Source organism: Giraffa tippelskirchi, chromosome 13 (genome assembly GCF_054371585.1).
Source record: "Giraffa tippelskirchi isolate mGirTip1 chromosome 13, T2T-mGirTip1v1.2.pri, whole genome shotgun sequence".
NCBI lineage: Eukaryota > Metazoa > Chordata > Mammalia > Artiodactyla > Giraffidae > Giraffa > Giraffa tippelskirchi.
The window spans coordinates 106,916,688-106,929,247 of NC_137287.1; the positions used below are offsets into that span (position 1 = coordinate 106,916,688).

Here is a 12,560-nt window from a genome sequence, read left to right on the forward strand (position 1 = left end):
TCAGGAAGGGTGGAGGAAAGGAAATAAAATTGTACCTTGAAACCTCTCCCCTCAGATGGGACTCAAATCCAGTCATGCCTTAGATGGGACTTGAACCCACAACCTTCCAGCTCAAATTGCAAACCTGGTCTCAGAATTTAACGAAGCTCAGGTTCTTTATGTCTCAGTGCAGAAGGAATTCAGCAAGAGGCAAAGTGATAGGCAAAAAGTAAATTTATTAGTAATACCAGACACTTGTGATACAAGTGGCCAGGTAAGAGGGTGCTGCCCCAAGAATTAAGTGGGCTACATTTCTATAGGGCTTCCTTGGTGGCTCAGTGGTAAAGAATCTGCTTGCCAATGCAGGAGACATGGGTTAAATATCATTATTGGGAAAATTCCCTGGAGAAGGAGTGGCAACCTGTTGGCGTCCTTTAATGGACCAGAACTTGGGGGTACAGAGTCGACCGATAAGAAAGTGAAAGAAGGAAGAAAAGAGGCTGAGCAGCCTGAAGGGGACAGAGAGAGAGAGACACGGGGACCAGTGCTCTGATGGAACAAAGACATTTATTCAATATATCGTGGGCATATATATACTCTCTTATAAGATAGCCCTTTTTAGCAGAGACAGGGATAAAAAAAATCTTACAAGTTATTTAGGAAGCTGGAGGCTAGAATCATTTTCAAGGGAGGGGATTGTAAAAGTTACTTTCCATATCAGAAGAGAAAAGAGTAGTAAATGGCTGCTATTCACCATATGGAGAGGTTACTTTCCATACGAACGAGATGCATAAATTCCTAATATTAGGAGAACTGCGTGAAGTTCCTCTAGCGCCTGCATTCAGGTGCTAATGAGGAACAAAGGATTTATGCAAGACCGAAAGCAGCATACAGAAAGCCTTCTGTTAAATGCTACCTTACAGCAACCCATTCCAGGGTTCTTGCTTGGGAAATCCCATGGACAGAGGATCCTGGTGGGCTACAGTCCATGGGGTCTCAAAAGAGTCAGACATGACTTAGTGGCTAAACAACAACATTTTTATAATCAAAGGAAAAATGAGGAGGGGGAGAAGGCCACCTTCTTCCTTTGTAAAGATGTTGCAAGAAAATGGGATGCAAAAAGATGGTCACATCCCAGGTCTTGGGTGAATTTCTGGAATGGACCACCAAGTGAGGGTCCTTGAAACAGAATTGGGGATCTTTAGAATTGATTTATAATCTTTGCTATTGTTACTTCTTGTGCCTGATAGGCAATGCTTCTGCATTCCTTTGTTCCCTTAAGATCATTAATTACTGAGACCTGTTCATAGACAAGCTTTATATCACAAAATATCTTAGGCCAAAAATGGCTTCTCTTATGTCAACAAAGCTGTGCCTGGTTCTCTTTATCTGGAGACCCCCTGCCTTATATCTGCATACATACCCAGAAGTGGAATTTCTGGATTGTATGATATTTCTATGTTTAATTTTTTTGAGGAACCACCTTATGTTTTCCACAGAAGCTCCACCATTTTATATCCGTACCAACAATGTGCATGAGTTCCAGTTTCTCTTCATCCTTGCCAACACTTGTTATTTTGTAATATTCTTGTAAATGTGAGGTGTTAAATAGAAATCTTTAAGATATGTTACCAAATAGAGAAAGCCCGTGTCAGCAATGAAGACCCAGGGCAGCCAAAAAAATAAATAATAAATAAAAGTAATGTGTACATGTCAAAAATAAAATAAATATATTTATATATATATAAAAGATAAGTTATCAGTGGACAAGAAATTCAGATTTTCAACAAAATTTAGATTTAATAATTCTATTTCACTTACATTACACCACATACTACATACATTATTTCAGGGGCCCAGCTGTGCTCGTGGTGAAGAGAAAACAAGTTCAGCTAATGTGGTTTGAATAAAAAGCTCCTAGGTTGTTCTGTGTGTCGGTGTATATTTAGTTTTTTATTATGAAGTCCAAGAGCCTTGCTCTGGTCTCCTACCAACTGCTGACTTCTTTTTGCTAACCTTTTTTTTATCATCCACGTTTGATCTTGGGATGCAGATCTATTTTATCTTTTGATGTTTTGCTGAACTGGAGAAGATAACTGATTTAGACCCTAGGTATGTAATTATGTTTGTTATTAACTCTTGTTTTTAGGGATTCTCATTCTTGATGAACCAGTGTAAATTCAGAAGCATACATACTTCATAATCTTTTTGCCTCTTTCTTCTTTCACTGATCTGTATTCAATTGCAACCCTCCTAGTTCCCAGTTTTAATGAAACTTCACTGTGGTGCTCTGCCAGTAGCTCTGTGCTCCTTATTATACTTCACTGATTTTATTACTTAAAATACTGATTGATTCATTTGAATAGATTATTTATATATATATTTATCTAGTACAAAATTCAGAAGTCAAAAAAGGGTAATGATTATATTCCACTTTCCTTCATCCTTTCTTATCCCATTTTAGTTTTTATTGTTAGTTCCCTTTATATTAATATCTTTTATATATATATGATTTTATTTATTTCTTTTTTGAACTTATTTTGGCTGTGATGGGTCTTCATTGCTGCTCAGGCTTTTCTCTAGTTGCAGCGAGCAGGGGCGACTGTAGTTTCGGTGTGCGGTCTTCTCACTGCGGTGGCTTCTCTTGTTGCCGAGCATGGGCTCTAGGGCACTTGGAGTGCTGGCTTGGTAGTTGTGGTGCATGGGCTTAGTTGCTCTGCAGCATGTGGGATCTTCCCAGACAGGGGATTGAGCCCGTGTCTCCTGCATTGGCAGGCGGATTCTTTACCACTGAACCGACAGGGAAGCCCTGTATTAACGTCTTTAAATATGCTTAGACATCTGTTTCTTGGTTTACCGGGTGTAAAAGGTAACAAGATTTACAGCTATAAAAGTTAAAGAAACCCATGTACTCAGCCCTCCTACTTTCTCACCCTCTGTATATCTGTACTTTTTGGCTATATTATTCCTGGGTTCCCTTTTAATTACTCGTTTCCAGCTCCTTCTGTTGGTTTTTGCAATCTTATCCTCTGTATTCAGCAAGGCTCGTTTCCTTTTTGATGTTTCTGAAATGACCTTCACTTGTAAGGTGTTTTTTTAAAAAAAGTACTTTATTTCCTAAGTTCTGCCAGTGCCATCGCCTCCAGTTGCTTCATCATCTCTTCTTTGAACTATTGCGTCTTTGCTTTGATCTCTTGCTTTAAAATTCATTAAGCCCTTTGAGTCCTTTGTTGTTCATGATTATCATCTGTTTCATGTTAATTTTTTTTCTGGTGAGTGCCTTTCATTTAACATTTGTTTTTCTTGTTCCCTGCCTCCATCTCCAGTTTTTCTGTACTATATTTATATAGGTCTGATGCTGTTTGTTTATTTATTTTATTTTTTTACCGTAACTCCCCTTTAAATGAAGTGAGTTCTTCCTGGTCAAGATCTTTGTTGGAATTGTGCATGAAGAAGGGACTAGAGTAGAATTATAGACTGGCAGGAAGTCTTTTAAGGTCATGAATGAAGCTCCTTAGGACATGAGTTTTGTGTGAGTGAATTGGTTTAGTTTTTTCCTCATGCTGGCAGATGGAGCTTGACAGCTGCAGGGTTGCAAAACTGGCATGTCTGTGTCTGTGTGTTTCCCTGGTCAGCCCACATGCCCTGCTTCTCCTTGGTGCCAGTGGTATCAGGAAAGCTCTCAGAGCCAGCCCTTTCATCACGGCCCCAGTGTTCAAGAGAAGGTGGTGTTCGAAGAAACCAGAATTGAAAGAGACGCGTGTACCCCAATGTTCATCGCAGCACTGTTTACAATAGCCAGGACATGGAAGCAACCTAGATGTCCATCAGCAGACGAATGGATAAGGAAGCTGTGGTACATATACACAATGGAATATTACTCAGCCATTAAAAAAATACATTTGAATCGGTTCTACTGAGATGGATGAAACTGGAGCCCATTATACAGAGTGAAGTAAGCCAGAAAGAAAAACACCAATACAGTATACTAATGCATATATATGGAATTTGAAAGATGGTAACGATAACCCTATATGCGAGACAGAATAAGAGACACAGATGCATAGAACAATTTTATGGACTCTGAGGGAGAAGGTGAGGGTGGGACGTTCTGGGAGAATAGCATTGAAACATGTATATTATCATATGTGAAACAGAACACCATTCCATGTTCGATGCATGAGACAAAGGCTCAGGGCCGGGGCAATGGGATGACCCAGAGGGATGGGATGGGGAGGGAGGTGGGTGGGGGGTCCAGGAAGGGGAACACATGTAAACTCATGGCTGATTCATGTCAATGTATGGCAAAAACTATTACAATATTGTAAAGTAATTAGCCCCCAACTAAAATAAATAAATTTATTAAAAAAAAAAAAAAAAAGAGAAGGTGGTGTTGGTTCTGCCTTCACGATGCAGGACCTCTGGAGCACTCTAAACTCTGTCATCTCTCTCTCCCTGAGACCTCAGTCCCAGGCCTCCTCTATTGACTTGAACTCTCTGTGTCTTCTTGGTACTTGCCATTTTCTTCATTAACGAGATGAGTTCCCACTCTGAACACCTTTGCCAGAGGGCTTTTTCTGCCACTAGATTGCTCGGCCCAGAATGCTGGTGAGTGAATGCTGACTTAAAACTCAACATTCAGAAAACTAAGATCATGGCATCTGGTCCAATCACTTCATGGCAAATAGATGGGGAAACAATGGAAACAGTGAGAGACTTTCTGTTCTTGGGCTCCAAAATCACTGCAGATGGTGACTGTAGCCATGAAATTAAAAGACACTTGCTCCTTGAAAGAAAAGCTATGACCAACCTAGACAGCATACTAAAAAGCAGAGACAGTACTTTGCCAACAAAGGTCCGTCTAGTCAAAGCTGTGGTTTTTCCAGTAGTCATGTATGGATGTGAGAGTTGGACTATAAAGAAAGTTGAGCACCAAAGAATTGATGCTTTTGAACTGTGGTGTTGGAGAAGACTCTTGCGAGTCCCTTGGACTGTAAGGAGATCCAACCAGTTGATCCTAAAGGAAGTCAGTCCTGAATATTCACTGGAAAGACTGATGCTGAAGTTGAAACTCCAATACTTTGGCCACCTGATGCGAAGAACTGACTCATTCCAAAGACCCTGATGCTGGGAAAGATTGAAGGCAGGAGGAAAAGGGGATGATAGAGGATGAGATGGTTGGATGGCATCACCGACTCAATGGACGTGAGTTTGAATAAGCTCCGGGAGTTGGTGATGGACAGGGAAGCCTGGCGTGCTGCAGTCCATGGGATCACAAAGAGTAGGACACGACTGAGTGACTGAACTGAACTGATCTGAATGCCTTTAGGAGCAGCCCTCAACCAATGTGACAGCTCTGAGGTGTAGGGAAGCAAAATTTGCCACCCCAAAATGTGTCTCTTTGGCATTAAGATTAATCTGATTATTTTTAAGAAATAGAAACCTCAGGAGCCTTTCTTTTTATCCCCACCCCCACCCCCTTAGCTGCCTAGAGAATTTAGATAAAGGACCTGGAATAGAGTTAATAGCAGAGATACCTGCAAAGAATATGAACTGAGTGTGGTGGAGGAAACTCGCAGAACCTTAGCAATCAGAGTCTACTGCATGTTCCATTGTTACCGAGTCCAAATTTGCTTTGCTCACCGCACGAGAGGCCAGTGAATCCCAGGGACAAGGTGTTGAGGCAAGGAATACTACTTTATTTGGAAAGCAGGCTGTCGGAGAAGATGACAGATTCATGCCTCAAAATAACCATCTTGTTGGGGGCCTGGGTGTCAGGTTCTTTTATGGATCAGAGATGGGGTAGGTGAGGAAACAAAGTAAAAGACCATTTAATTCTTGAGAATATCTATCTCCTAGCCTGGCAAGCCTCAGGCAGGGGGATGTGTTAGTTTCTTTTCCTTACAGTCATTGACAGGTGGGCAGGGTCAGATCTCCCTGTGAGCCGAACAAAGGCACTTTAGAGTAAGGGTCTTGCAGAGGGGGCAGGGTTCTCTGAGGCAGGCCATTATGTGTGATTATAACAAAATGGGCAAAAACAAGAGTTAAAGTAAAAATTAACCCTCCCTGGTTACACCATTGTGCCTGCAAGGCTGGCAAACATGTGTTTATCAAATATTTGTTTTTTTCTATCTCCATATGAAATTGTCTTTCTTTTCCTTTCAAGTCCCAAATCTCAACCCCCAGCATCTTCTTTTAAAAAATTGATTATTATTATTATTATTAATTTACTTGTCTGCGGTGGGTCTTAGTTGTGGCATGTAGGATCTTTCAGTAGCGGTGTGCAGGATCTTTCAGTAGTGGCATGCAGACACTTACTTGGGGCATGTGGGATCTAGTTTCCTGACCAGGGATCAAACTCTGGTCCCCTGCATTGGGAGCATGTGTCTTAGCCACTGGACCAGCAGGGAAGTCCCCCTGACATCCTCTTTTGTTTTTAACTAAAGAAGCTGAAATTTAAAGTGAGGATTTTGGCCATTTTGGCAAATTACTCAGTTTTCCTGGGTTTCTTCCAAGTATACATGTTATTAAACTTTTGTGTAATTTTCTCCTGTTAATCTGTCTCATATCAGTTTAATTTTTAGACCAGCCAGAAGAACCTAGAAAGGCAGAGGGAAATTTCTTCCTCCTTGAGAGAGGCATGCTCTGTGCAGTCTTGCTAAGGTCCCCAGCACGTTGGAGCACTAGATATCAAGAGTGACATGTTCATTAATTTTTTTGTTTAGTCACTAAGTTGTGTCTGACTCTTTGCGACCCCATGGACTGCAGCATGCCGGGCTTCTCTGTCCTTCACCATCTCCTGGAGTTTGCTCAAACTCACATCCATTAAATAGGTGATGCCATCTAACCATCTCATCCTCTGTCATCCCCTTCTCCTCCTAACTTCAATCTTTCCCAGCATCAGGATCTTTTCCAGTGAGTTGACTCTTTGCATCAGGGGGCCAAAGTATTGGAGCTTCAGCTTCAGCATCACTCCTTCCGATGAAGGGTTCATTTCCTTTAGGATTGACCAGTTCGATCTCTTTGCTGTCCAAGGGACTCGCAAGAGTCTCCTCCAGCACCACAGTTAGAAGAATTGCCACAGTCAATTCTTTGGCACTCAGCCTCTGTCAGAAATGGGTTTTTTTTGTTTTTTTTTTTTATAAATTTATTTATTTTAGTTGGGGGCTAATTACTTTACAATATTGTAATAGTTTTTGCCATACATTGACATGAATCAGCCATGGGTTTACATGTGTTCCCCCTTCTGGACCCCCCACCCACCTCCCTCCCCATCCCATCACCCCGGGCCATCCCATTGCCCCGGCCCCGAGCATTTGTCTCATGCATCGAACATGGACTGGTGTTCTGTTTCACATATGATAATATACATGTTTCAATGCTATTCTCCCAGAACGTCCCACCCTCACCTTCTCCCTCAGAGTCCATAAGATTGTTCTATGCATCTGTGTCTGTTATTCTGTCTCGCATATAGGGTTATCGTTACCATCTTTCAAATTCCATATATATGCATTAGTATACTGTATTGGTGTTTTTCTTTCTGGCTTACTTCACTCTGTATAATGGGCTCCAGTTTCATCCATCTCAGTAGAACCGATTCAAATGTATTTTTTTAATGGCTGAGTAATATTCCATTGTGTATATGTACCACAGCTTCCTTATCCATTCGTCTGCTGATGGACATCTAGGTTGCTTCCATGTCCTGGCTATTGTAAACAGTGCTGCGATGAACATTGGGGTACACGCGTCTCTTTCAATTCTGTTTTCCTCGGTGTGTATGCCCAGCAGTGGGATTGCTGGGTCATATGGCAGTTCTATTCCCAGTTTTTTAAGGAATCTCCACACTATTCTCCATAGTGGCTGTACTAGTTTGCATTCCCACCAACAGTGTAAGAGGGTTCCCTTTTCTCCACACCCTCTCCAGCATTTATTGCTTGTAGACTTTTTAAAGTATGAAGAAGGTCGGATGATTTTTCTCCTTAGTCATGCTAACATAAATTATATTTATGGACTCTCTATTGACCATCCTTGCATTCCTTAAATAATACGTTATTTTAGAATGTGCTGTTCAATTCCATTTGCTCAATTTGTTTAAGATTTTAAAAACAATTTTCATAAATGAGATAAATCTCTAGCTTTCTCTTTTTATGCTACCTTTATCAGGCCTCAGTGTCAGTTTCTCCTTACCTATTATTAATAGAATTTGATAGTTTTCCTTCTTTTTATGCTCTGGAACAGCTTAAGAAACATCTGGTGGACACAGTGAGGGAAGGAGAGGATGGGACAAATTGAGAGTAACATTGAAACATATACATTACCATGTGTTAAATACAGAGCCAGTGGGAGTTTGCTGTATGATGCAGGGAGCTCAAACCTGGTGCTCTGTGACAACCTAGAGGGGTGGGATGGGCTGGGAGGTGGGGAGGGAGGCTTAAGAGGGACGGGACTCTTGAGAGTCCCTTGGACTACAAGGAGACCAAACCAGTCAGTCCTAAAGGAAATCAGTCCTGAATATTCATTGGAAGGATTGATGCTGAAGCTGAAGCTCCAATACTTTGACCACCTGATACTAAGGGCTGACACGTTGGAAGAGATCCTGATGCTTGAAAAGATTGAGGGCAAAAGGAGAAGAGGGCAGCAGAGGATGAAATGGCTGGGTAGCATCACCTATTCAATGGACATAGTTTGAGCAAACTCCAGGAGATAGTGAAGGATAGGGAAGCCAAGCATGCTGCAGTCCATGGGGTCCCAAAGGGTGGGAGATGACTTAATAACTGAACAGTAACAACATCATGTTTCATCTAGTAGGAAAAAGTATTTTAGAACTTAAATACTGTACTTTTGGAAGGACCTCAGCGTCATTGAGTTCCAGTCACCAAGTTCCTTTGGTTAAAAAAAAAAAATTGTTTATTTGCCTGTGCTGGGTCTTAGTTACAGCATGCGGAATGTTTAGTTGGGGCAGGTGGGATCTAGGTTCCCCATTCAGGGATTGAACTCAGGCCCTTTACAGTAGGAGTGCAGAGTCTTAACCCCTGGACCACCAGGGAAGTCCCCCATCCAGTTCCTTTTAACACCTGGCACCCTATTTAGTTGAGGACTTCCAATTTCCTGAGTGTTCCTGATTTGCCGATTTAACAAGATTTATGAGATAGTGCTGCGAACCTACACTCCAGGGTTGTCTCCAATTTCTAATCCTCAAAGTGGTCCCCAGGCTGAGATTTTGGATGCCCCAACCCCCATCCCAGAAGCCTACTTTCTCTGAGCTGGCTGTGACTCTGCAGTCATTTAGCTACGTGGAGCCTCAGCCTCACGTAGGGAGTGGGTACAAAGCCCCTCACCTTGAAATAGTTATGAGGATTAACTGAAGTAATGCGTCTGAGTGCTCACTAAATGTTAGATTCCCAGCTTCCAGTTACTTTCCGTTACCCTGTCTTCCTTCCAGAATCTTCGAATGTGACATAAGGAGGTTCTGAGAATAGATTCGTTAGAACAAGGCTTCCAGCCACTGTGGTCGGGTATGAGGAATGGAGAGGAGCTCTTACCTTGCCGCTGAGGGAAACTTTGTTTTCTAATATAACTGGATTCTTGGGAGAGATTTGTGGTCCTACTCTTGAAAGGCAAAGGGATTGCTGTGCCGTTTGCCAGTTCAGGAACCATGAATAGATATATGGTGTCTCATTCCTGGCAGATCCTGAGGAAGAAGTTGGTGAGGAGTGTAAAGGGCCCTGGGAGGAAGAGTGGAAGACTGAACAGATAGGTATTTTGAAGAAGGGAGATGTGGGTATAGGAGGTGGCCTTGGATAAACATGGCCACCCTGTACCTGTTGGAGTCGCAAAGGAGAGAGTTTCAGATTAGGCTTCGGAAAGACTGAATTCTCACCCCTGCCCTGCAGCCTACTCTGTCCTTGGCATTGGCTGCACTTGGAGCCCCTGAGAACTGTTCTGAACTCATCCTTCGTGCTATTAGGAGATTCGGAGAGAATAATGCCCAGCCTCAGGGTAGGGTAATAGATTAAATTTATGGACTCGGGAGCCAGACTTCCTGGGTTCAAATCTCTATCACTGGGACTTCTGAGCTTCCAGTGCAGGGGGCGTGGGATCTTATCTTTGGTTGGGGAACTAGGTTTCCACATGTCATGCTGAGTGGCCGAATGAATAAATACATAAATAGGTGCAACTTTAAAAAAATCCAAACTGTTTAAAAACAAAGCAATCCCCTCAATCCCTATCACCTATTAGTCATGTGACTAATAATAGTATTAGGCAGGTTACTTGATTTGCTGCGCTTCTTTTCTCTTCTGTAAAGGGTAATGATAACATTAGTACCTACTGCACTGATTTATTGTTGAGGGTTCAATAAGTCAATACATGTAACAGGCTTAGAATAGTGCCTGACAATGGCAAATTGTATTCAGTCAATATTAATTTTATTTAAAAATTTTATTTATTTATTTTTTGGCTACAGTATGCAGCTTGTTGGAGAAGGTGATGGCACCCCGCTTCAGTACTCTTGCCTGGAAAATCCCATGGACGGAGGAGCCTGGTAGGCTGCAGTCCATGGGGTCGCTAAGAGTCGGACACGACTGAGCGACTTCACTTTCACTTTTCACTATCATGCACTGGAGAAGGAAATGGCAACTCACTCCAGTGTTCTTGCCTGGAGAATCCCAGGGATGGGGGAGCCTAGTGGGCTGCTGTCTATGGGGTTGCACAGAGTCGGACACGACTGAAGTAACTTAGCAGCAGCAGCAGCAGCAGCATGCAGCTTGTGGGATCTTAGTTCCCAGACCAGGGATCAAACATGTGCCCACAGTGAAAGTGCAGAGTCCTAACCTCTGGATCACCAGGGAATTCCCAATAAATATTAAATTTTATTGATAAGGCTTTCCCCCATATTTCCTTTAGCTATATGATTTTTTAAAAAATTGTTTAGTTACTGGGACTTCCCTTGTGGTCAGTGGCTAAGAATCCATGCTCCCAATGCAAGGGGTCTAGATCCAATCCTTGGTCAGGGAACTAGATCCCACATGCTGCAACTAAGAGTTTGCATGCTGCAACTAAGACCCAGAGCAGAAAAATAAATGTTTTAAAAAAGTATTATAGTTACGGACAAAGTGCCTCACCATCGCACTCCCTTCCTCTTCACTGGCAATCACTTTCCAGAAACCGATATGTCTTTTTCCTATCTGTATGTTAAAATGTTATTACAAATGTGTGCATCCATAAGCAGCTGCAGTGTGCAGCACATTTTTCAAGTGGTATCATACATGGCAGCTCATTTCACCTTTTTTCCACTCAGAATTATGTGTTTTACCCACAATGACACACACACTAGTGCCATGTCCAGTCCTGTGACTTTATCGAAGGTAGTTTTCTCATCTGTCCCTAACATGGCTTTCACAGCTTGTTGTTATGAATCAGGAGCCAGTCAAAGTTCATGTCTTGCATTTGTTTGGAGTATTATTAATCTAGAACATCCCTCATACTTTATTTTTTTCCTCATGAGATTGACTTTTTGAGGAAACTGGGTGAGTTGATGTGGAGATTGTGTTATAATCTAGGTTTGTCTCTTTTATGTTGAGCTTGCTTCCCTGTTACCCGTGTTTACTTGGCAGGTAGAGGATGACTCCCTTAATCCTCAGTTCACACTGGGATGGTGAGATTTGTTCTCAGCTCCAATTCCAAATTCCAGAGAAAAGACAGGGTGGCCTCTCTTGGATGAGATGTTACATGAGTTTTCTTGTTGAGGGCTGTACCACAGTTTAGTGACTTAGATCAACACACATTTATTTTTAATTTTTTGGCTGAACGGAATGGCAACCCACTCCAGTATTCTCACCTGGAGAATCCCATGGACAGAGGAGCCTGGCAGGATACAGTCCATGGGGTTACAAAGAGTCAGACGCAACTGAGTGACCAACACTTTTTGGCCGCACTGCACAGCACGTGGGATCTTAGTTCCCCGATCAGGAATTGAACCCGTGGCCCCTGCAGTGGAAGCACGGAGTCTTAACCACTGAACCACCAGGAAAGTACCCACAGCACACATTTATTATCTGCGGGAGGCTAGAAGTCTGGCACGTATTAAAATCCAGATGTTAGCAGGTCTGTGTCCCTTTCTGGAGGATGGAGGAAGGAATTCATTTCCTTGACTTCCTGTCTTCTAGAGACCACCGACATTCTTTGCCCCAGGGCCCCTCCCTCTGTCTTAAGAGCCAACAGTGTTGCATCTCTTTCAGATCCATCCAAGTTCAGCATGCAGGCTTTCCCCATCACGCTTCACTGCCTGTGGTTACTTGTGCATATTATTGGACCAAAGAGAAGAACTTAACCAAAGACAGGCTAGTGAATGTTTCAACACCTGGCTCCTGGAGAGGGAGATGCCCCATTGATAATAGTTGCCAGTTTCTAGGGCATAAATACTCCCATCGTGGTCAATTTCAAGCTACCAATAGGATTTCAGCAGACTTGAAAACTTCCTGAAGATGTAGCAGCACTGCATTTAATCCTGTTACATTTCACCTTGCTCATCACTATCCAGCTTGCTGTTGGCTGTTGAAATCAGCTGGTTTTCAGGGATC

At 42.4% G+C, this 12,560-nt stretch overlaps 1 protein-coding gene across 17 annotated transcripts in view; it reads left to right on the plus strand.

Moving 5' to 3' along the window:
- CNBD2 (cyclic nucleotide binding domain containing 2) overlaps positions 1-12,560 on the plus strand; it is a 62,778-nt gene that overhangs the window by 5,952 nt on the left and 44,266 nt on the right. For 7 of the 17 annotated variants that reach the window (XM_081560050.1, XM_081560037.1, XM_081560042.1 and 4 more), the window contains exon 1: positions 9,466-9,685. The exons of the other annotated variants lie outside the window; for them this stretch is intronic. In XM_081560050.1, coding sequence (XP_081416176.1) covers positions 9,635-9,685 — 51 coding nt within the window. In that variant the 5' untranslated portion in view covers positions 9,466-9,634. Of the gene's footprint in view, positions 1-9,465; positions 9,686-12,560 lie in introns of those variants that run through there. 17 annotated transcript variants of the gene reach the window in all.